The following is a 24283-nucleotide window of genomic DNA, read 5'->3' on the forward strand; positions in this document are numbered from 1 at the left end:
CATGGCAAGGAAAACAGGCTTGCCCATGACTTATATCATTGGAATTTGATGGAAAGAGATGGGTTCATCTCTGGAGTTAAGCATTACTGTGTGTCGAAGGGTTTGGAGAACATTGATTAAAGAAACATTTTCTCAATTGATGAAAAAAAAACTTCTTCTACCCCTGCAAAGAGTTTACACAATGCACCATATAGCATGCAGTGTGTTACCTAGTGCTTAATAAAAATAAAATAGAAAAGAAAAAAAAAAAGGAAAGAAATGTAAAACTTTCCCCAGACTCTGGCTGAAACTATTGTTTATAGTCTTGTTTGGATAGAGCCTGTCTGCTAAATTTTTATATGTGTTGCTCTGAATTTTCTACCTATTAGAACTTGAATATACCACTCAATGGTGCAATATTGATCCATTAAGTCTATCCACTTGCCTTTGTCAATGGCTTCCCTTAGTACCCTCGAGAGAGAGAGCGCTTGGTTTGGGTCTCATAATTTTGGCCGAGCTGATGGTGTCCAATCTCCAAAGTGGGATAAACCAGATTCCTCCCTGTGTTTATCTTGGCCCGCCATGTCTCTTTATGGAGAAAATGGTCCAAATAAAGTGTTTCCTCTGTGTATTTTGACAGGAAACACTACTAATATGCTTTCCTTTTGTTGTGTGCCTTGCTTTTTTCTCTCAGTGTTGTTCAAATATTTTCAGCACAATGACATATTTATTAATCGACTCCTCTCGGCATGGGGCATGGAATGATTGGTTCTTCTGTAAAGCCCTCTTAGAAAAGGTGGTTTCTCCAGTTAGAGTTAATAATATTACTACTATTCATGTAAAAAACGCTGAGACAATCTCTTAAAAATGGAGCACATTTATCTAAAACAGCTGGTAAAGAAAGCACGCAGACCCAGCCAGAGGCGGCAGTGTCAGAGGTCAGGGTTAACACCGACCTGGGTGGAACTTTGAAGCTGACATTTTACAGATTATATGTGTCTCAGCACACAGTGGGCATGGCATATAAATTGGACTTTGAGGCCCCTATTTGTTCTCTGCATTTTTATGAGCCCACAGAGCTCTTTTTTGAAGCAGCATACATAGAAAATAAAAACTCATTTTAATGTGGTAGAACTATTCACAGTAAATCACGTTTACATCCCAGCTTTTCCCAGGTATAAGATTCTCTCTCTCTCTCTCTCAGAGCCTATTTTCCAACCTGGGTAGCTTATTTTTTACCTTTACAGTATGGTAAACCCAGTTTCTCCTTTCTCCTTGCTTTGACTTACGAATCAGAGTGTAGAGTCAGCTATACTAGGTATTAAGTACCACAGGACATTGTTGGTAAGTTATGTGAGGTGTTCAGCTAGAACGAGCCGCTCTTTACCTCCAGGAAAATCCCCTGATACCATAAAATACTAAAACACAAGCACTTGGGCACTGGAAGAAAGCATCTGATTTCAAAGAGATTGAGTTCCACTCTGGAACTAATTATATCATTCGTTTTATTGATTTTTTAAAGTTGCAAGGTGTTTTAACTGGAGAAGGCTGGCGACTGAGAGAGAAACATACTGGCAGAGACTCTGCCACGGGCACTTTAGCCACCTAATTAATTTTCAATAAAAGCTTGCAATAGTTAATTTGCTCTAGACTCAATGTAAATCAAACTGAGACAAATAGGTTAAAATTAGAAATGTGTGATGGAAACCATGTTTATGGTCAAAATTACCTTTCACCCTGGAAATAACACAGATTGACAGGGAAAGAAAATGAGACCACACAGGCTTTTGTTCAAATAGACTCTTAAGTGAATTAAAGATTTTATTTAGGGGAAACTTGGACCTGAAAAATTTGTCTGGGATCTATGAAATAATATTATTTTAATAAAAAGTATAGTTTAAAAAAATGTTCACTTGAAAATCACAGAATTAAGACATCGCTCCCATCATACAAAGTTGCCCGGTGCCTTCTTTCATTTTTTTTTCTTCCCAGACTTAACACAATGTAGGGTAAAGTAGTAAAAATACTATAAAGTTATTGAGTTCCCGGGTCAAAATTGGCAGACATACCCACCCAACACCACATTCCTTCAGCTCCTACGTTTCAAAACACGACTTTCCAACATCAAATAACCATTTTTACTTTTATGAGAATACAGACGTACATTTCTTGTGATTGTATAATGAGACTTCAATCCTCCAATTAAAATACCCAGACAATATAGATGTCTTTGGCCCAGTCCACTGGACAAATATTATTATTAAGCTTCCCTCCAGGACTTTGTATTTGCGCAATATTTTATGGGCTTTAATCATCTTAAATTGCCCTAACGTTGCCCATTTTCTCCATGCCTCTCTGCTATTGCTCAGGCAACCACTTCATTTTAACCCACAAAGTACTCGTGTGCTACAAGGTGAGATAAGCTAATTTTATAACAGGTTGGAATGTTAGTCTCAGAGATTGTTGGCATTTCCTTTGTCCTCTGCCGAACATGGCAATTTAAAGCACCCCTGGAGTCTATTTTTATTTCACTTTTGCCAAGTTCATGAAGTAAATTCCCCCTTTCCCACTCAATCTGGTTTTTCTTTCTGCCCCAAAGGAATGACGTTGTCACTGTAATGTCTTCTAATGCACTATAAATGCCGTGATGAATTGGAGGCAGGCCGGTTTCTTCTGAGTGGGAGTCCATTATCCTGTCAGAGTGTTCCTTTCCTGTAACTTAATTTTTATTGTAACAAATGACTAAGTACCAAAAAATGAAACAACGTGATGGGCTGATCTAAGTGGCCTTCCTCTGATGGTAAGTAGAACAGAGCGACAATTGTTTGCAGCTGGCTTCCAGAGGGCTCTCCGATGATGACATTCACCGTCCAAATTGAAGCTATCAGAAGTATTTTCTGGGCGTTTATGGAAGACCTTCATTCACACTGACTGACCAGTGATAGCAATATAAATAAATGCTTTGCAAAAGAAGTGACATTAAGAATAAGAGTGGAAAAGACAGATCCTCAAATTTAGCTGTTTGTAAGAATCACCTGAAGATCCTGTTAAACTGACGTGCTGGGTCCTGGCCCCAACCAGACAAGGATTCAGTCGGTGGAGGAGGGACCTAGGAATGAGCATTTTAAAAAAGCATCTTGCCAATTCTATCAGAGGAGTTGTATAAATTATACTGAGAAACACTTGTCTGGAGTTTCTAGTCCATCGGTCTTCTGAGTAAATGTCCCCTTTTCACTCGAGTATGAGGCATGTTTACCCTGCTTGGATTTCTAACTAAGGTTAGATTCTCAATTCATAGTTCCACTCTGAATGTGATGTGTTCACAACTGGTCCATTTTTCTTTCTTTTTTTCATAGGTGAATAATCACCAACATGTCTGAAGAACATGTGAGAATGCTGATCTGGAATCCACAAATCCCCAGAAATCCAATCCATTTGACAAGTGACTCAAGCCTTATTCTGCATCAGGGCATTCACGGATTTCACCATATTCCCAAATGGGTCTGTGAACCCAAAAAGATTAAGGACCACTATCCCCAAAGTGGACAAACCCAGCATCATTAATATGAAACTTCCACAGCAAATAAACAGTTGGAATGTCTAAAGAGTATAACTGATTATTTGTGTGAAGGATACAACTGATACTAACGTTCTAACTTTATAAGTGATTCATGTTGTAGCATAAAAATAAAGTTCATTTCAACCCTTCTAAAGTAGAAGAATGTCTGATATTTGAGATTTAACATGCAATGTCCCAGAAGCACTGAAACTTCCTTCCCAAGGAACATTTAGAAACAAAGGACAGAAGCACAAGATTTTGCCTCTAGGGGTTTAAATGGAGTTTATTTTGGAAGCAGGGGGGGACTGAAATAAATTCGAGAAGATCATGGAATCTCAACATCAATTCATATATCTATTAAGCATCTATTGAGGGCCTATCAAGAAAAATAAAAACTATCATGTTTACTGGAGTCTGAGGCCAGCAGCTCTGTGACATGTCCCAGGTTCATCCAAGCATGCAAATTCTGGTGGCAGCATTTCCATCCATTAAACATCTAGTTAGAATAATCTCGGTAAAAACTACAGTTGGCTTTATCAATCCATCACGCCACCTGTAAGACCAAACAGATGACTGCAAAAGAAAGTTTGGACATCACTTAATTAAAAGGGCTACATGAGAATGGGATATTGTTGAGGAAAGAAGTAAAATAATAGATTTTTAAGTAAAAGCACAAATCCTTAATCCATTGACTTCCATGGACATAGTGCTAACCTTTCTGAATAATCACAAAACACAGTATGGAAGACAAGTCAAAGAACTACCAAATATGCTGGCTATACCTAAACAATTTCTGGTAGTTTAGGCAAGATGTCTTTTACAGGATCTCCAAGCATTTCATTTTAATCACAAACCAGGAGGTGTTAAAGGGGTTAATGAGGTCCCAACTCATTGTCAACTAATTATCTTTAAGTTGTTGTCAGCACATTCTAATCATTACTGCCCCTGCCCGGTCCACTACCGGGGGTGTACAATCCTAGAGTAATACCAAACCCACCAACCAACTCGTGGATGACTCACCTGCCTGCTGTGTAGTTTGTTAAACTAAACCATTGCTGTCACCAACACACACGTGTGCTTGCATACAAACACACATGCTTACATGCGAAAAGCTTTTAGGAACTTTCATCTTTTTAAAAGGGTAGGGGAAAAAAAATCAATAAAGTGGTAGCCTGGCCAGCAGCAGGGATGGCTGAAGCAGCATGGGTGGCTGGGCTGTATGAGAAACAGATGTAAGTGCTTTGGGAATTGAGCAGCCATTTCTCTTTACAGCCAAATCAACCAGCCAATGGAAGGCAATTAATGTCCCTACCATTGCTCACCCACTCATTCCACCGAAAGATTATTCGGTTTGGGTATTGGAGCCAAGAGCACAAAGGGGCACCCACCCAGCTGGGGAACACATGATTTAGGATCCTTCACCAACGTCGCGTTCTTAAAGATGATTCATTCCACAGTTTGCAGCAGCAGCAGGGAAGGGGCTTTCATGCTGCTATGATTTTACACATTCTATCGTCAAACAAGTCTAAATTCATCTGTTGCTGTTTACATCCATATCTTTTTTAAAAATTTATTTTTCTTGGCCTAGAAATCCTCTTGGAGTTGGTAAAAGATGTGAACCTGATGCAAGTGGATTCTTGTTGGTGTGGTTTCTCAAATGGAATTAGACAGTACAGGGTGAAGGGTTTGGACTGAGGCAATCACTTTGGAAAACAGGCAGTTTTCATAAAGATAAGCAGATATCTACCCCACAACTCAGCAATTCCACTCTGTGTTACTCAAGAGAAATCAAAAGATATGTCCACAAAAATAATCATTCAAGAATATTCATAGCAGCATTACTCATAATAGCTCCAAGCTGGAAACAACCCAAATGTCCACCCAGAGGAGAAAGAAACAGTCATGAGATTGTACATTCATACAACGGAACGCCACTCCGCAGTAAAAAGGAATGAGTTATGGATACACAACAATGTGGAGAATCCCCAAAACATCATGTTGACCAAAAGAAGCTGGATAGAAAAGACTACAAGCAGTATGATTCATTTGTACGCTGTCCATGAATAGGCAAAACTAATCCTCAGTGATAGATGTCAGAAGTTGCCACTGGCAGGGGGATAACTGACTGGAAAGGGGCACAGAGGAACTTCCTGGGGGTGATGGAAATAGTCTCTATCTTGTTTTGAATCACGGGTGAGTTTGTGAATATAGTTGACAGAAGGTATCAGGCTGCACACCTAAGATTTGTACCCGGCATTATATGTAAATCATATCTCAAGGTTTTCAAAAACTAAAGTTAAGGATTTAGGAAATACAAATGATATGACAGAAGAAAAGGATGAGTAAATCAGGAAATCAGAAAAATGGGGGAAATTGGCGATGCTGGGGAAAGTTAAACTAATTAACAGTGAGAATATATGTGGGTGTAGGTAGAAATACCTCGTTATTCTTGAGTGCTCTTGAGTGCTTACTAAGGGCCAGCCTTGTGCGAATCACTTCAAAATATATTATCTCATTTAATCTTCTCGTTTTCTTTGACCCTTCAGTACACAGAATTGGATTAATCTTATTCCCTGGTTCATGACACATTCTCATCATTGGCCCATGCCTGGGTAGTTTTACTTACCTGGTTACTTTCCTTTGCAGTATGTATCCACAAGCCCACCGCCCAGACCCACACTAGAACCTGTCATCTTGCTGATGGGTTTTCTCTCCCTCGCCTCCTTCCAGCTGCCCCTCAAAATAATCGTCACCCTGAGCCCTTTTCTTTTTTTTACATATAATTTTACTGATGCTATAAGAATTTATGAAAAATATATTTCAGTGGCATTTCACTCTAACTTTATGACAAAACAACTGAACATAATCTTTGAGGGTTTACTGGTTTTCCCTTCACACTATATTGCTAAGATTCATCTAAATTGTTGTGTGTTTCTATGTCAGTTAATCTTTACTACAACCCTGTGAAATAGTTATTAGCTACATTTATTGAAGATAAATCTGAAGGTCAGAAAAGTTAATTAAAATGCCCGAGGACACCCAGGCAGGAAGGGGTAGAGGCAAGATTCAAAGCTGAAGCTCTTCACCAGCAGGCTCCCAGCCCTCTCCATTCTCCATCACCTGTGAGCTATGGCCACATCTTCGTCTGTGCCTATACCTGCCCGTCTCCATTGCTACCAACATAAACTTCAACAGGCAACTCAGCTTATGCAGTATGAAAGAATCGGCCAAGTCCATCTAATAATACGTGGGTCATTATTATACTCTAGTTGAGAAATATGAACATATAATTTCAAGGGCTTAGTCCTCTTAAATTCGGAGTATACAACCAGATAATGTCCCAGGAAAAGCACCAGAAAGCAGAGCAGTGAATGTGAGCACATGTGTGCACACACCTGTGTATGCGCATGTGTGTGTGCACGTGTGTGTATGTGTGTGCACACACACGTGTCTGTGTAAGCATATGTGTGTGTGCGCGTGCGTGTGTATGTGTGTGCACATGCATGTGTGTGCTCCACATGCATGTGTGTGTGTGTGTGCAGGCATGTGTATGTGTGTGCATGTGTGTGCACGTGTGTGTATGTGTCCGCATGCATGTGTATGTGTGTGCATATGCATGCTTGTGTATGTGTGTGCATGTGTGTGTGTGCATGCATGTGTATGTGTGCACATGCGTGCGTGAGTATGTGTGTGCACATGCGTGTATGTGTGTGCACATGCGTGCGTGCGTATGTGTGTGCGTGTGTGTGTGCATGTGTATGTGTGTGTTCCGCATGTGTGTGTATGTGTGTGTTCCGCATGCGTGTGTATGTGTGTGCATGTGCGTGTGTATGTGTGTGTTCCGCATGCGTGTGTATGTGTGTGCATGCACCTGTGTATGTGTGTGACACACTCTGCAGAGTGTCTTAGAACAACATCCTTATGCCATCTAACCTCATATGCTAAAAGGGCAAATGCACAAACATTGTTTACCCCAGTCCTTGCTCTGCACCTTCCAACTGTATACCAGAGGCCATGGAAACTAGATCACCCTCTCAGGATCCCATTACAGCCAAGCAGAATCTCATTAAAAATCAATTTCTTAGGTCCATAAAGCCAATTTATTTTATCTTCCTGGAGTGCCTGCTGCTAGCAGTTACACAGTTCCATTGTGTGGCAGTCTTGTCTGTTAAGAACATTGCACAAAACAGCCATTTAAAGATTTTCCATTTTTATGTTAAACTTTATAATTTTACAGTAGTTTAAGTTTACAGGGTTTGCTTCTCAAGCTTAGGGTATCTTGTTACGTGTGTTAGAAGTAGCATTGCCAGTCCTACAGTCTCACTAATTAAATATTTGCCTTCATAAACTAGATGTTGTCCAATCTAAATGTGCAGATTAATTGGGTAGCAAGGGTCCCAGAGCTGAAGAAGCCCGATTTGGCCAATTCTAGCAATGTCTCGATCCTCGCTGCCTACTGACAGTTGAGGTGTGGTAATCCCACGAAAATCAGGTGGGAAATTTGCTCTTCGTAATGACTTTCATTCAAGTATCTTTAAATATCCTAGAAATCAGTATTGGCCAAATTTTATAAATGAGGAGTTGAAAGCACATAGAGATTTAGTGACCTGTGCAGGTCACACTCTGAATGAGCAACAGAGCCAGAAGAAATTGGAGAGGTTACTCTGGCCTCATCTGGAATCCTTTAACTCTCTTGACCCCCTTCAGTGGGTTTAGGGACTGGCCGATTTCAAAGATCAGTGACCTTTGTGGACTAGTGCTTGGCAGTGAAACATCAAGGTTTGAATTCCGCAGATTTTGGCTATCAGGTCTGTGATGCAGGCTCAGTTTGAATTTTAGAAGCATCTGTGTTGTTACTGAGCAGAGTAAGGAGGGATGGAGAAGAATGTGTTGGGCTGAAATTGAAGTAGGGAGAGACTTAGGGTCACTACAAACACCCAGCGCTCCTTCCCCACCTCATGTTGGAGGATATCTTCAAAGTTTTTTAAAAAGGTTAGAAGTCGACATTGGAAGGAACAAAACCCAGAGCAAACCTCAGTATTATTCAGCCATTAAAAAAGACAGAGATTTTCTATCTTTTGAATTAATCAGGACTGAGTTGGCATTAGTAAAGCATCACAAGAATGGAGAAGAAAGAAATAATACAAAAAAATTAAAATTAAAATTTTCTAGTAGAAAATAACAGGGTTCATCTTACAAGGGTACATGTGAATCTTTCTAAATATAGAATATAAATGTCTTAACACAATAACTAAGAAAAGGCCATGAAGGCTATGTTAACCGGCTTGGTGAAAATATTTCAAATTGAATATAAAACCAGCACACTGTACCCCATGACTGCACTAATGTACACAGCTATGATTTAATAAAAAAAAAAGAAAGAAAGTAACAGGGTTATCCTCTGTTAGAGCACCATTCTCCCACAGGTCTTATGTGGAGCTCTGTCTGCAAGATAGTAACCAGTGTTAAAACAAAGAGAGGTACTTCTTGGTTCAAATATGTTGGCACAGTTTTACACACTTGCTTTCCTTCATGGAGACATCTAAGCATGTAATCATGTTAAAGTCTCCAAAAAGTCCTACAGGGAAGAACCTTGGACCTGTTTGACCACAGACTCTCACCACTCCACAGCCAAACTGCAACATACAGCACCGCGTGAAAGCAGAAACAATCTCCAGAAGATGCTTCACGTAAATGAGCGATCCTTCAATATAAAAAAAAAGGGGGGGTCCTAGGCGCAGTCCACTGTAAAGCCTTCTATTTACATCCTATGTTACAGATTCCTACCACTGGAAACAGATCCTGTGCTTTAGAGAGGAGGCACAGAAGGTGAAGTCACTTTCCAGGTCACAGGCTAAGGTGGAAAAGGGGCCGTGGTCCAGGTTTCCCACCTTCCAAGCCAGTGCTCATCACTCTGCCACCAAGAGAATCTTTCGTATCTCCCTGCCCCAAATCCTCTGTAAATTTAGAATTATTTTAGTGTGGGCTTGAAAGCACAAAACTGAAATTGCTATGTTTTCTGTGCTAAGGTTTGCCTCAGGTGAGACAGGGCTAGGAGAACAGGATCTAGAGAGAGCTCCAGAGACGAACCCAAGAATTTGAAAAAAAGTATACTCCAGGAGAGGGAAAGAGTTTTAAAGGCCAGGGCGGTGGCTCACACCTGCAATCTTAGCACTCTGGGAGGCCGAGGTGTGAGGATTTCTTGAGTTCAGGACTTCAGCCTGAACGGGAGTGGGACCTCATCACTACTAAAAATAAAAAATTTAGCAGGCACCTGTAGTCCCAGCTACTCTGGAGGCTGAGGCAGGAGGATCGTTTCATCCCAGGATTGCTTGGAGGTTGCTGTGAGTTAGGCTGAGGTCACCACACTCCAACCTTGGAGGTTGCTGTGAGTTAGGCTGAGGTCACCACACTCCAGCCTGTGAAACTCTGTCTCAAAAAAGAAAGCAAGCTTTCTGAATAATGATAGGTCCAGAAAGCACGCGGTGACAACCAGACTCTAAAGTTCTATAAAGCAGGGAGGTGAGAAAGCTTTTGAAAACAAAGAAATTCTGAAGGCGCAGGTTTGGTAGGTGCCCTGCAGGGGGAGGTACAGGGACAGTCCTGAGTGAGCCTCGTGAGTCACCGGCTTGACTCAGCCCTAAAACGTGGACCTTGGGCGTAGACAGATGGAAACGTGCTTTATAAAAGTCCCGGAGAGGAGGTCTCACAAGAACATGTAACTAGAAACGGCTTTATGTGCCTGGGTCATCTATAAACCTGCTATTCCCTTTATCTGTGTACATTTTAGGCTAATAGAGGCCCTGAAACTGGTGTAAGAATCTGTGTGCATTGAAAAAAAATCTCATCTTCTGGGTTTCCTTGGATTGGAACTTAGAGAGGGAAATGAGGTGAGGCGAGGGGGTGGGGAACGAGTTTTTGAAGGAAAAACAAAACCCTGACTGCTTGGGCAGGGTGGTAGAGGGTGGAGTGGAAGGGAGGCGTCAACCACGCCAAGTCCAAATAGACTGGGAGGCTTTTGTTTGGAATCCTCCTTTGGCCACGTTATATCCCAGTTTGGTTTCCATTCTCGCCTGAGAGAAGAACCCGGAGGAAAACAGAACTGGCTCAGTCTGGGTTCCCACAACGCATTTGGAATCATGGAGACATCTTCTCCCTGTAACTCTGAAAAACACGAAAGCAGCTATCGGCTCTGAGCACGTCTGATAGACTAAATTTATTTCCTGTCAACAGGAATAATTCTGATTTATATCTGGTTTTCCACTTCACTCACTCACACAAGACCCACATGGAGAGCGCACAGCAAGGTGGAGGCCTTGGTGGGGATGGACGCCTACCCAGCCACTCTGACCCACCCAAAGGAGGCCTTGGAGACTGAGAAAGATGCTTCGATATTCTGCCTCTTCTCACACGCTAATCCCCTGCGCATCCTTCCAGTGAGGTATTTATTACAGGGCTACAGAGGAGCTACACTTGGGCTTTGATCTCGGAGCCCTCACCTACCCTTCTTGAGATCCCGAAGGTTGGTTGGCCTGTATCCAAAAATTATTGCAAGATGCTAAATGATCCGTGCTGGCATCTGGCACACTGTTTTCTTCTTTTAATATTCCGGTACATCAGAGGAGCACGAGAATTTCTAACATTCCATTTTCTTCTAAAAATTGATCGATGGTACAGGCAGTGGAAATTGAGTGAATGTGACTTTTCAGTTCATTCCATCTCATCTGGTTTAGAATTCAGAAGCATTGCTTTCCACTGCTCGGTTATTACACTGTGTGATTCATTGAATTTAAGATGTCCTTAATCATAACTTGCATCATTACATTATGTGTTGCTAAAAACTAAAGAATGCTTCCACTGAAATTAAAACCTAATGATTTTTACATTTACTAATTTTTGTAGTTTCTTTCTATTTGAAGTGTTCTTTTCTACTTATTTAAATAGATCTCTGTTATGCAACGCGCTCACACAGACACAAAAAAGAAAATACACATAAAATCAACTGGCTAAGGTTTTCTCAAAACTTCTTCACACTCCAGGCTCCAGTTCTTCAGGATCTACTTAAAGATGGAATCTTCGATGCCTATGTTACCGTACACAGTGCAGGGTTTTGCTCCCAAACACAATACTACAGCACAGTGACAGCTACCAGATGACTACCACCTGGCTGTCAGTGAGTCTAAGTTCCACGGATTGTGAAAAGCTAAGATTTTGAGATGCAACCTGATTTTAGAGATGTTAAAATATGTGTGTCAGGGTGAAAGGGGGGGGGGTCAGTTTAGGATGAAGGAATTACAGTTTGTTCTTCAGTGGAAACAGGGTACCAGATTGAAAGCAAGGAACTTCTGAGGGTGGAACACAGGTAGGGTGCCCTGCAGGGACACACACTGGGACAGCTGCTCATGGGCCTCTTGAAGGAAAATTTCTTAAATTTTGAAAGCTTTTTACTCTGATTGAATGGCTGTTTCAGTGTAAGTGATTCACAGGGTTATATCTAAGCATACTTAATTTTGCTTCTAGAAAGACTCTAGAGGGCAGTGCCTGTGGCTCAGTGAGTAGGGCGCTGGCCCCATATACAAAGGGTGGCAGGTTCAAACCTGACCCCAGCCAAATTGCTACAAAAAATAGCCAGGCATTGTGGTGGGCGCCTGTAGTCCCAGCTACTCAGGAGGCTGAGGCAAGAGAATTGCCTAAGCCCAGGAGTTGGAGGTTATTGTGAGCTGTGTGACGCCAGCTCTACAGAGGGTGATAATGTGAGACCCTGTCTCTACCAAAAAAAAAAAAAAAAAAAAAGATGCTAGAGGTCTTACAAGGCCTAGACCCTACAAGGCCTGACGATTGAGTTCTCGAACTCATCCTGGAAAAGGGCTGCATATCTCATTGTTAAATATCACCGCAGTCACCTTTAAACTACTGCCCTAGGCCATTTGGTGACCACAGATGCCCAGCAATGACGGATGAAGCACTTGTTCTAGGATGAGTTAAGGAACGTAATTGTCAGACCTCGTCGTTCCTGGGAAAGGATCCTGCCAATATTTATTAACCTTTCACTAAAACAAACACATTTTCAAATATAAAAAATTCATGTCTATTTGGCAAAGCTTTGGTAAAAAGAAGACTGTAGCAGTCCTCTCTGCTTTTGAGCCTACACTTACGACAAAGTAAATGACATGTACTTTTCCAACTTTAGAGCCAGGATTTTTTCTTTATGACATAGCTCTAAAAGTAACACATTTTGTGAAAAAGGTTTTTCTAGAGAAAACATGAAATTGTTCATAAACAGTAGGATTGTGTTGAAGAAAAAACTCTACATTGTTTGAATAAAAATTGAAGATAAGCGTGCCAGTTGTTTTTTGAATGGTTAACTGGCATGCATTAAAACACAGAATTATTACGAAACTCATAAGCGTTCATATTTTATTTACTCCCAGGAACTTTAAGTTTTAAAGCTAATATTTCACGTGCACATATACAATCCCATAAAAGCTGAGTTTTTGTTCTTTCTGCTCGCCTTCGGCCCTAAGTGGATAAATGCTGGTGATTCTGTCACTGTCCAGTGGAGGGCAGTGGTGCTCACCTTTCGAAACGGGATTCCCATTTGGGACTGGACCCGCGTCCCTCTGGGAAACCGCGCCCTAGCTGCGGGCTCGGTCACAGTTCACAGCTGGTTGACCTCAGGAGGCTCGGTGGCAGAGTTCAAGACTCCTCTTCCCAGTTATATGAAATGTCCTCCCCGAGCCAGCCCTGAGGCGTGCAGGTCGGGCCAGGAAAAAGGCAAGGCTCTGTGACAAGCCGAGGAGCTGGGACGGAGCCCCACTGCTCGGCGGCTGAGTCTACCTTTGAGAGTAAACTTGAGGAAATGTGGCTGAAGTGTGGCTTGTTGCCTTCCTGAGCTTTCTGTCTTGCAGTTCATTTCTGCCTCAATCTCATTTCCTCCCGCTTTCAGCTCTGATGAGGACAATGAGGAGGAGGTGTGAAGGCGCATCCTCGGTCACAAAAGCCACCTCCCGCCCTCCCTGGCCTGGGCTTTGCCTCCTACGAGTTCGCAGCGGACCCAATTCCAAGGGGCCTGAGTGGCAGCGGCACCTGCTCCTTTGAACCGTAAAGGAGCGTGGTGTGTATTGGGCAGTGGTCCACCGAAAGTCATTTTTATTATTCAATTTAAATAAACTGTTATAAATTTAAAATTTTCCAAGTTCTTTAACAAAGGAATGAATTGCCCTAACCCCGTGTGTTACTTGAGGCTACAGAAGCCCTGGGAACGATGCAGAAAGGGTAGACTCTCAAAGTGTCTATAGCCTCAGAGCTCCCGCCACAGGTTGTCATCTGCACAGAGTCAGTGGCTCTGGCTGTTGTTCTCAATACTAACGCATGCCTAAAATACATGCACATCTTAGAGAATAATAACCAAATGGACACCAGCATGTTCACGTCCCAGCTTATAAAACAGACTGGTAGCCGGGATTTGATGCCCGTTGGCCGCTTCCTGCTTCCATGCACCCCCTTCGCTCTTAGGGTAGCCGCTCTCCTACACCGTAATCCTTCTTAGGTTTTCTTCCCAGCATGAATCGCCCTCCATTCCGTTCCATTGGTCTGGTTGTCTATCCCTGCAATAAATCGCCCTTTCCAAATCACTGAAGCTCTTTAGTAAGTCTTTACTTCTGGTAGCTCAAGCCAAGTCCCTTCCACCTCCTCACTCCCCCAAACCCTGTTCTTCTTCAAGGCTGTCTTCACTATTCTTGCTCCTTCATGATTACTCTGAGCGTTCATAATTAATCACCATTCACACACAAACCGAGGGCCTCAGCCAGCCCCTCAGCCTGAGAGCTGGTTGACCCCTTGCTCTCCGTGCTGCCTGGGGCTGGGTTTCTCACCTCTCTGAGCTTCAGCTTCCTCATCTGTGAAATGCAGATAATGATAGTACCTGCTACCCAGGATAACTGTGAGGAGTACAGTATGATAACTTAGGAAGCCACTGAGACCACTGCCTAGAAAGTTCTGACAAATGTCAGCCACTTATATTGTCACCATTCACTTTGAAGAACCAGGGAGCTTTTGAAGTCATCCTGCCCTCAGCTGGACTCCTGTCCCACCAACTATGGAACCTTGTCCGGGGTTCTTTCTGTCTCCAAATCTCTGTTTCAGGGGGATAGTATTTGGGTTGTCCTAAAGATCTCATGAGGGCAGGTGCGAGGAAGGGGATGGGTAAATTCACAGCTAGTGGGAACACCACACTATCTGGGTGAAGGGCACAGTATCTTTGACTCAATCTGTATAAAGTCAAAGTATGCAAAGAAAACGTGTGTGTCCCCTAATATTCTGGGGGGAAAACTCCAATAGCTACTTCACAGGATTGTTCAGGAAATTAAATAAATCACAAAAGTAAAAAAAAAAAAAATGCAGGTGAAAACCAAAGGAGTTCATTTAGTATATTATCTGGCATGTTGCAAATGCTTATCAATTTCATTTCAGTATTTTAATTAAATTTTACTTTTAAAGTGGTTTGCATCTTAATGCTAAAAGCCATGTCTGCTCTCACTTCTGAGTGTCTGCAAAAACACTTTCCTGGGAAGAATGCTGCTAGTAAAAGAAGTTTGTAAAATCAACTCTTGTGATCTTCTACTTTTCTTTGTTTTCAACTTGAGGGCAGGGAGCTCAGGAGGAGAAGCCCTTCCTTCTTTAGTGCCAGACTCTCCTTCTGAGCTCTTTCCTCTGATCCACGGCCTGCTTTACTGGTTTAGTGCAGACAATACGAAGCCATTTCTTAACTTGTTTTCCAGAATCAGAGGAAAGTTTAACATAACAACATTTTTATAGCTCCTGCCCAGGAACATATATTACTTAAAAAAAAATAAAAGCCCCTTTCCCTTATCATGCATTATTCTTTTACGTGTTCAATTTTCCTGACGTATTGAAGTAATATTCCATGGTTTGCTATGACTTGGAGGTTTATGACCCTTCTGTGGCAGATCAGACTAAACATAATTCATTCATAGCTACTTAGTGCTCAGGGAAATAAACCCCTGAACTTAAATAACTATAGTGTGACCTCTGTAAAATATAATTTATGGCTTTAAAACTACTATTATGTAGATATCAAGATGTGCCAAATGTTATAAACCAAACACCAGCCAGCAAATGGGACAACTAGCATTCCATTTATTTTTTCCTTCCTTTCTGGATATTTCTCCACAAATGCTAGTTTTGTTTAAATGGATTCTGGGGGTAATTGCCCGGCAGGGGAAAGCAATGTTCATTTACATTTTATTGTAGAATACTACAGTATGTAAAAAATTCTCTTCTTATAAAGAAGCACCACAAAAATGTAAACATTCCATTAACATGCTGCAGTTTAAATAGGAAAGGCCCGGATTACCTTTGAGCATAAAGTAACTATCCCCACTATCACTGGACTAATGTAACACATCTGCTATTCATTTCTGCAAATTAGCTCATGGAGGAAAACCCGATTGTACATTTAAGTTATCCAGATGGGAACTGTAGGCTAAACAATTTCCATGCTAAGAATATATGTGCATTCCCAGCACTCTTTGCTCTAAACATCTGAAATGTTTAGAGTGCCATCTCTGAGTCTCGTTTGTGTCCTGAATTATTTCCTGTGCATTCCACTATATTGTAGGAAATAAAATGTTCAGCGGCAATGAAGTATTGGAATCGCTGGTTTTCTAATTGCCATTTGACAAATGTTTGAGGACCTGCCGTGTGCTGGTCATGGTACTAGGCACTGGCAATAATAAAGATGAGTGAGAAAAAATTCCCAGCTATCATAGAACAGTCTGAATACAGAGAGAGATCAACAGATAATCCCTTTCTAAGCAGCACGGGAACTTCTCTGAGAGAGAAACGGAACCAGCAATAAGAAAAGGCCGGGTATGGAGGAGGCAAGGGCCCCTTGAGGAGGACCTTACAGAGGACAGAGATCCAGCCGGGTCCAGATGAAGAATGAATGAGGAGATGCAGGGGGTCAGGTGGATGGGCAAGACCAGCATGAGCAAAGACACCAGGAGACACTGGGTCAGGTGGATGGGCAAGACCAGCACGAGCAAAGACACCAGGAGACACTGGGTCAGGCCTCTTCAAATCATTCAACATGACTGGAATGTGGTGCGATATTGGAGGGAAAATAGATGAAGACATAGAATGAGAACAACCACAAAGGCGTGGATGTCCTTCAGATTTCCTCCTGCAGCCTGTACATGAACGTGAGTTATTTCGAGTGGAGGGTAACTGATGAGATTTGTGTTTCGAAAGCTCATGGTGGCTGTGATGTGGACCATGAACTGGAGCCCACTTAGGAGACTCCTCCAACTTCCAGATGAGAAATAACAAAGTGATAAAGAAGGAATTGACTGGGAGTGCATTTGGGAAGAGGATCTGACAATGAGTCAGATTACCAAAGGAAACAGAGGGGGAGAAAGGAAGGTGGCCGTTCAGGTTTCGGGCTCATTGAGGGGACGAAAGAGTTCATTGATCTTTTGGGTCTGTCCTCAGAAGGACAGGTTTGGAGCATCAGCCAATGAGGTTAGTAACGAACACACAGAAGTTGTGATACCTGTAGGACATTCTGATGTGTCCAAGAGCTATTTGGAAATGTGAGTTTGCAGAGGTTCAAGTTGGAGACAGAGCTCATGCTACATATACACGTGATGTTCAATAATATTTTTGAAGATTAATGAAAAGGACTATATGAGCTAATTTGCTTTTCCAAGTGAAACTTGTGAAATACTGTAATCTAGTTAGTTGCAAATTATGTTGAAATAACAAATAAGTCCCCTTCCTTCTTCCCTCCCTCCCTCCCTCTTTTTTTTCTTTCTCTCTCTCTCTACGAGACAACTCACCCGCTGACCCGGGTAGAGTGCCAGGGCATCACAGCAACCTCAAACTCTTGAGCTCAAAGCAATCCTCCGCAGCCTCCCCAGTAGCTGCGACTATGGGGTACCGGCCACAATGTCCAGCTAGTTCTTTTTTTTTTTTTTTTTTTTTTTTATAAAGAAAGGGTCATAATCTTTCTCAGGCAGATCTTGAACTCCTGAGCACTCTGGGAGGCTTCACCTCAGGCTCCCAGAGTGCCAGGATTACAGGTGTGAGCCACAGCCCCCAGCAATGGATAAGTCTTAATTCTTCAAGACCCATAGGGGGAAAAGAGAAGGAAAAGAGCAGAAAGCATTTTACATTCTATCACTTAGCGTAAATAGGAAGTGTTTCATCTCCCACTTTTGGCTTATTTAACAAAAATGGGAAATGTCTTTAACTTACTAAGATCATAACAAAAATTAATCTAGTCTTTTTAAAAAACACTCAGGTGGTCCATTTCGATGACTATCACTGCCTCATCCAGAAGTTCTATGATTTTTTTCTTTCTTTAAGAGCACCACTTACTTTACAGAGTTCTGAACAAAATTGAGCAAAATAGAAAGGAATATATTTCTACCTAATTGGTCTTGATGATTTTCTGAAAAGCTCTTGCATTTTGATAGATAAGATTAATGAGACCACATAGTGTTAAGCACCTTGGACTTTCAGAACAAAGGCCTTTTAGAAGAACAAAGTATCATTATTAATGACACATCATTTACAGTTTTCATCAGTAATGTAAGGTTTCAGCCACTTTAATGGGAACTTAGTTAAGAGCTCAATGCAGAGGGCAAGGCTATTAGCTAGGGCTCTTGACAGTAATACCTTTGGCTTCTAAAGAAGAAGATAAATCACGCTCAAATTGATCAAAAAGTCCAGCTGAGGGGTTCAGGAGGAGGTGAGCCACCATCCACTTACTCAATTTCTCAGAGGCCCTGTCATCAAGGAGCCCTGCTCTCTGCCAGGGGCTTCCTTCCCTGGATGCCGATTCCTTGCCTTCTGAGTACCCTACTGGCCCAAGAAAGCGCCTCCTGCTTCAGACCTCCTCTTCCTTTCTTATTCTCCTTGTCCTATCTCTCTACAACCTCTGGTCTATGTTGGGTTTCACTACTGAAGAACTTTTCCATCCTACATGAACCTGAACCGCCAAATACATCATAAACACCTGAACGCCAGGAACACGGGTGTTCCTGTGACCTAATTAACATGAGTACCAACCAATAATGATGGCAATGCTAACACAAAGTGGCAAGACTATGGTGTTTTTCCTGAATACATACTATTAGTCTTATCAGGAAAATTATAGAGGCTGCCTATGTACAATAGAATCAACTTTGCTAGAAAATTTTGCAAATGTTTTGTTTTTTGACACAGAGCCTCACTTTGTCACCCCTGGTAGAGTGCTGTGGCATCCTAGCTCACATCAACCTCAAACTTTTGGGCTCAAGCCATTCTCTTACCTCAGCCTCCCGAGTAGCTGGGAATATAGGTGCCCGCCACAATGCCCAGCTGTTTTTAGAGATGAGGTCTCCCTCTGGCTCAAGCTGGTCTCAAACCCATGAGCTCAGGCAATCCCCCCACCTTGGCCTCCCAGAGTGCTGGGATTACAGGCCGGCGCCACTGAGTGCGGCTTTAAAATTCTTTCAAAGTGTTGCTCTTATGTGTGATTTTTTTTTTGAAAATTAATTTGTTCAGTCAGATTCACTAAGGCCTTCTGAATGACTGTTTATGAAACTACTCTTTTTGTTGAAGGAGAATTAAGATTCATTCTGCTGGGGGAAAAAATTAAAGTGAAAAAATTTTTTTTTAATTTGCGATCTGAAATCAGCCAGCTCTGTTTTAGGCACAGAGAAAAAATCTGAGACACAAAGAAATGCCCAATAAAAATAAAAGAAGGGGAAATTTACTTTTATTATGGTAACTGATGACTTACATCAAAGGGCTTACAGGGGTCATTACAAAAGTTTTGAGATACACAAAACAAAATCCAAGCAGATGGAAACAAATGAAGCCCTCTCAGCAACACCGATAGGCCAAACAAGCTGAAACTGGCACAGGTGAATCAGAAAGGACGCTGTTGACTGTGTTTCTTGGAAGTGAAATAATGGATGATAACACAGTCTGTCTCAAATCTTTCATAGTGACCCAGGTATCAGGAACTGGTTGATGACATTGCAGCTCTACTCACAACTCTCTGAGAGAAGTCGCTCAAGATAGTTGAGGTCTCCAGTGACAGGAAGAGGGCAGCAAAGTGAGGCAGAAAGCGTGTGGTTGTACATACCACAAAGTGACATGGGCTCTCAAGGAAATTCCAAGCCAGTATTCTGTCTCTGGTTTTTAACAATTGGGTAGTCAGCAACGGTTTGTTTGGTGGATTGGATTGGATTGTGGAGATCTTTCTTGTCACATTTTTCTGTTTGGGGAGCTCTCACCGACCACTTTACTTTCTCTTCTGTGTGTGTTTGTGTTTTACAAGGTAGGCCAAAGCTCATTTCTGGTCAGACTGTTAGGGCTGACTCTGTCCTGTCTCCTCCCTGGAAGATACACCTCTAGCTAGGAAACACCTACTGGACAACATGGGAATTCAAGCCTGACTGGAAGCTGGAGACCCCAGACGACATGCACAGGGATCATTGCTGGAAAATGTTTCACCTGTTCATTTTGAAAGTTTCTGCTGCTTTGTAGTCCAGAATACCCAACAAATAATTGGAGTTTACAACTCAAATAAAATGCAAAAGACCATATTCACCATATTCATCAATAGCTTTTAGTACTAATTTTTTTTTTAATTGACCATTTGTTAAATTCAAACAATAGTTGGGGACCATCTAGTTCATATACAGGTTGAAGTAAGTCCAAATTCTGTTTTAGAAAGCCAACAATCAATTAAGTTGCTTTTAACTGAGCCTTACTCTGAAAGATTATTTTCTTGCTGCATTATAAATCTGCTATTAACAAATGAGCAGCTGGTCATTGTGGCACTCTGAGAGGTTGAGGTGGGAGGATCCCTTGAGCTCAGGAGTTCAAGACTAGCCCAAGCAACTGCAAGACGCTGTCTGTACTAAAAATAGAAAAATCAGTTGGACATTGTGGCAGGCACCTGTAGTCCCAGCTACTGGGGAGGCTGAGGAAGTACTGCTTGAGCCCAGGAGTTTGAGGTTGCTGTGCCAGTCTAGATGCCACTGCACTCTACCCAGAGGCAACAAAGGGAGAGTCTGTCTCAAAAAAAAGAAAAAGAAAGAAATGAGCAAAGTGGTTGGTACTGTGCCTTTAAGAGCATAGTTCTAAAGAACCAAGCAAACCTGATAACCAGGTAAAGTAAACAGAACCTTTATTCTCTTTCAAGAACCCAGAGAAGAGTCTGAAACCATATCCATTAATTTAATCTGACTCAGAATCACTTCACTTTCACGCTCTCATTTAAAATGTTACAGCAATAGATTTGAATATTCTGAAAATGATAACAAAATACATGTTACTCTCAACTACAGGTAAAAAATGTAGTAACTCTCTTAGCCGAAATAGAAGAGAGCTGGGCCAGTAAGCTACTCAACCAAACATTCACAATAAATAAAAAGTACTCAATGTACGTATACTGATTGTGTTTTCATAGCCTGAAATCACAACACAAAATCTGACAGTTAAATTTTGTCACATTCAGGAGTGAGGAAGCCAACACATTTGAATAACTAAGGCATTTTTTTTTTTTGGTATGTGTAAATGGTGGGACAGAATCTCTCAAATCATAATTGTTCCAGAAGACCCAAGACAGACATCAGTGACACACATGCAGTTCACTGGTCAGTAACCTCAGAACTGGAATAGTGAAATAAAATCCACATACATTCTTCAATACAATTACAAATTTGTGTACTAAAAAAATATACCCAATATACCCAGGTCTTGCACTGCTTTAGAGGAATGAGCGTAAACAGCAGAAACTGGAAGTCAGCTGTTTCTGGACAGACAGCAGGCACTGGAGGTTCTGTCTGACAAACACCAAGGAACTGAGTTTAGCAAAGAACTTGTACAATAATATAATGATGGGTTTTTTTTTTAAAGTTCTTTCATTTTGCCATAAAAATTTTAAAATAAAAAATATTTTATTTCTTCTTGGGATAACTTTTTATACATATTGATTGATGGTAATCAATAAAATCAATTGAATGATTTTAGTCAGCATTTTAACATTATCTCAAAGGTTCAAATACTCTGAAGACTCCAGTTACATAATGGCTATATGCCATCCCACCGTTGCCACCACAAAAAGACTCCGTGTCTTAGCATTCATTTAAAGATGATTGCCAGAAACTAACACGTTGCATTTGAGAACATAAATTTAAAAGGGTTTTTTTTTCCAGATACAAGGGAAGGTATGAATAAATTCCTTCCTCTCTAACCATTAAAAAAACCAAAAAACCAAAAAACAGATGACAAAGAGGATTTAGCCAGGAGTCAGGAGACACAGATGTGACTTTAGGGAAATTACTTCCCCTGTAAGATCCCCTCCAGCTATCTGATTAAACGTTTCCTCAGGCCTGCCCAGACTGGCCCTGCATTTTCAAGTTTCTGCTTTGCATCTGGTAAAGTCTGAGTGTCTGCTTTTACACCAAAATATTACACGAAGCAACACCAACCCTAACCTGCAAATCTATATGCCAACTAGTTTTCTAGAGATAGCAAATATTTTTTTCCCCATTCCTTCCACAAATCTAAAGAACTTCCTCCATTCAAGGCAGAGCTCTAAACCGAACGCGCAACATGGATCGTCACTGCTCCTGGGAACAAATTACAATCTGAAAAATTGGATTAACCAATTTTTGGTAACCTGGCTCAGGGTAATGATTCCTAAATTTGAGAGAACACAGGAATCGCAAGAGGAGCGTGTTAATACACAGCTTCAGGGCCCCACCCCACCTTTAAGGTGTCAGTCTCTGGGGTTGGTCCCTTCTACTTATTTAACAAATATCTCTCCCCCTTCCTCACCAGCCCCTCCCTGCCTCTGCAGTAGTAATTTGTGGGCCTCAGTCCCTATCCCAACCCACCCCCCAAAGAGAAAAGCTCTAGTCAGGAGCCAAGTGCCAGCCAGCTGCCCGCTGTTGCATGAGCTATTTAACACCGCTGGGCTCCCTTTCTTCACCTGATCTGGGTTAAACAGGAGTCTCCACCACCCCTTCCTGTCTGTCTCCTCTATAGACTAAGAACCTAACCTATCAACTCGGGGTCCTGAAGGAGGTGGGGGTCATCTGCAAGGACGTTTCCCTCTGCAGTCCAAACACCCTCGCGAGAGGGTCCAGTAGCCCCTCCACCCCTCGAGGAAGGGAGTCATTCCTCTCTCTGGCCCCCCTCATCCGCCACGGGAGGAAAAGTGTGGCAAGGTTGGAATCGGGTGAGCGGTGCAGCAGACGCCAAGAGGAGCTCTGAGTTTTGGCAGAAAGCGGGAAGGGTCCTGGGAAAGCCGGGTCAGTCGTCGTCGTCGTCGTCGTCCTGGTCCTGGTAGCGAATGTAGACGACCAGCATGACGAAGCCGGTGAGGATGCAGAGGGAGCCGACGACCAGGTAGGCGATACCCAGGAAGGGGTTCTTGCCGCCCATCCACGAGATGCTGCTGAAGATGAGGAGCTTGTGGCCGCCGAAAGCGCGCACCGGGTAGTTGTAGGTGATGTTGACGCGGTAGGCGCCGCGCGGTAGCCCGGCCGAGTAGTTGCCCTGGCGGATGCGCGCGTACAGCTTGCGGAAGGTGGGCAGCGCGGCCGTGCGCATCCACACCACGAAGTCCTGGTTGATGAAGCCGGTGTTGTTGGGGTCGCGGCTGAGCTCGTAGACCGGCCGGTGCCAGTTGGGCGGGGGCACCGTGCCGCGGAAGGCCAGCGCCAGGCTGCCGTTCACCAGCGGCGGGTTGCGGAACTTGACGTGGTAGTCGGTCCACCAGGCGATGCCCGTGCGGTCCAGCGGCACCTCGACGTAGGGCCCGCCGGGCTGGCGCTGGTGCCACAGCGAGAAGGAGTCGTTGAAGAGGCTGTTGGCGATGGCGCCGCAAGGCGCGATGGGCAGGCCGCCGGCGCTGCGCTGGTAGGGGGCGCACTCGTTGGCCGGGTGGAACAGCGCGAAGCGCACCCCGCTCAGCTGCCGGTCGTCGCGGGACACGCCGTAGCGCCGGTTGTTCTGGTAGAAGTTGGTCAGCTCGTAGTACAGGTACACGGGGCCCTGGAAGAGCTCGGCCAGCGAGAAGTACCAGGCGCACGAGCAGCTGGGCGGCGGCGCGCGGCCCTGGCCGGCCGCGGCGCACAGGGAGCAGTTGCCGGTGCCCGCGTCGCCGGTGTAGTCGTACTCTAGCTCCTTGATGCCGTTGGAGGAGTAGTAGAGGCCCAGGCCCAGGCCGATGAAGGCCAGCCCCGCGCAGAAGAAGAGCGGCAGCGCGATGCTGGCGGACAGCAGCGGCTGCCAGGCGGGGAGGCGCTGCTGCGTGAACGCGGTGTTGTCGGGCTGGTGGGCGCCCCGGGCTGTGGCGCTCCAGGTCATGGCGGCCGCGCCGGGACGGCCACCCCCCCGTCCGCGCTGGGCGAGCCTGGGGGCTGCTCCGGGGTCAGGCTCCCCTCCGGCTCAGGTGCACAGGTGAGTCTCAGCTCCAGGTCCTCCTGCAGCTCCCGGGCGCCCGCGGTTCCGGCCCCGCCCCGCGCTGCCCCGGAGCCGCACCTCGCCCCGCCCCTTCCGAGGTGAGCGGGCGGCGCTCCCACCTCACCTGGCGGGCGCGGCCGCCGGGCCTCTTTGTCCCCGCCTCCCCCAGGTAAGTGGCAGCCCGAGGCCGTCTCTGAGTGGCTCCTACCTGGCTCAGGTACCACCTTCTCTTCCGCCTTTCAAGCGGCTAGA

At 43.5% G+C, this 24283-nt stretch overlaps 1 protein-coding gene across 1 annotated transcript; it reads right to left on the bottom strand.

The window, feature by feature from the left end:
• Window positions 1–20775: 20775 nt before the first annotated feature.
• On the bottom strand, window positions 20776–24077 carry TMEM30B (transmembrane protein 30B). The gene has a single exon (XM_003794429.3). It carries the CDS (start codon window positions 23933–23935, stop codon window positions 22877–22879), a length of 1059 nt encoding a protein of 352 aa, XP_003794477.1. The 5' UTR covers window positions 23936–24077; the 3' UTR covers window positions 20776–22876.
• Window positions 24078–24283: the final 206 nt, after the last annotated feature.

Source organism: Otolemur garnettii, unplaced genomic scaffold, assembly GCF_000181295.1.
Source record: "Otolemur garnettii isolate 467f Iridium unplaced genomic scaffold, OtoGar3 scaffold00081, whole genome shotgun sequence".
Lineage (NCBI taxonomy): Eukaryota > Metazoa > Chordata > Mammalia > Primates > Galagidae > Otolemur > Otolemur garnettii.

Coding starts and splice junctions, on each gene's coding strand:
- TMEM30B (XM_003794429.3), bottom strand. CDS start 23,935: ATGACCTGGAGCGCCACAGCCCGGGGCGCCCACCAGCCCGACAACACC.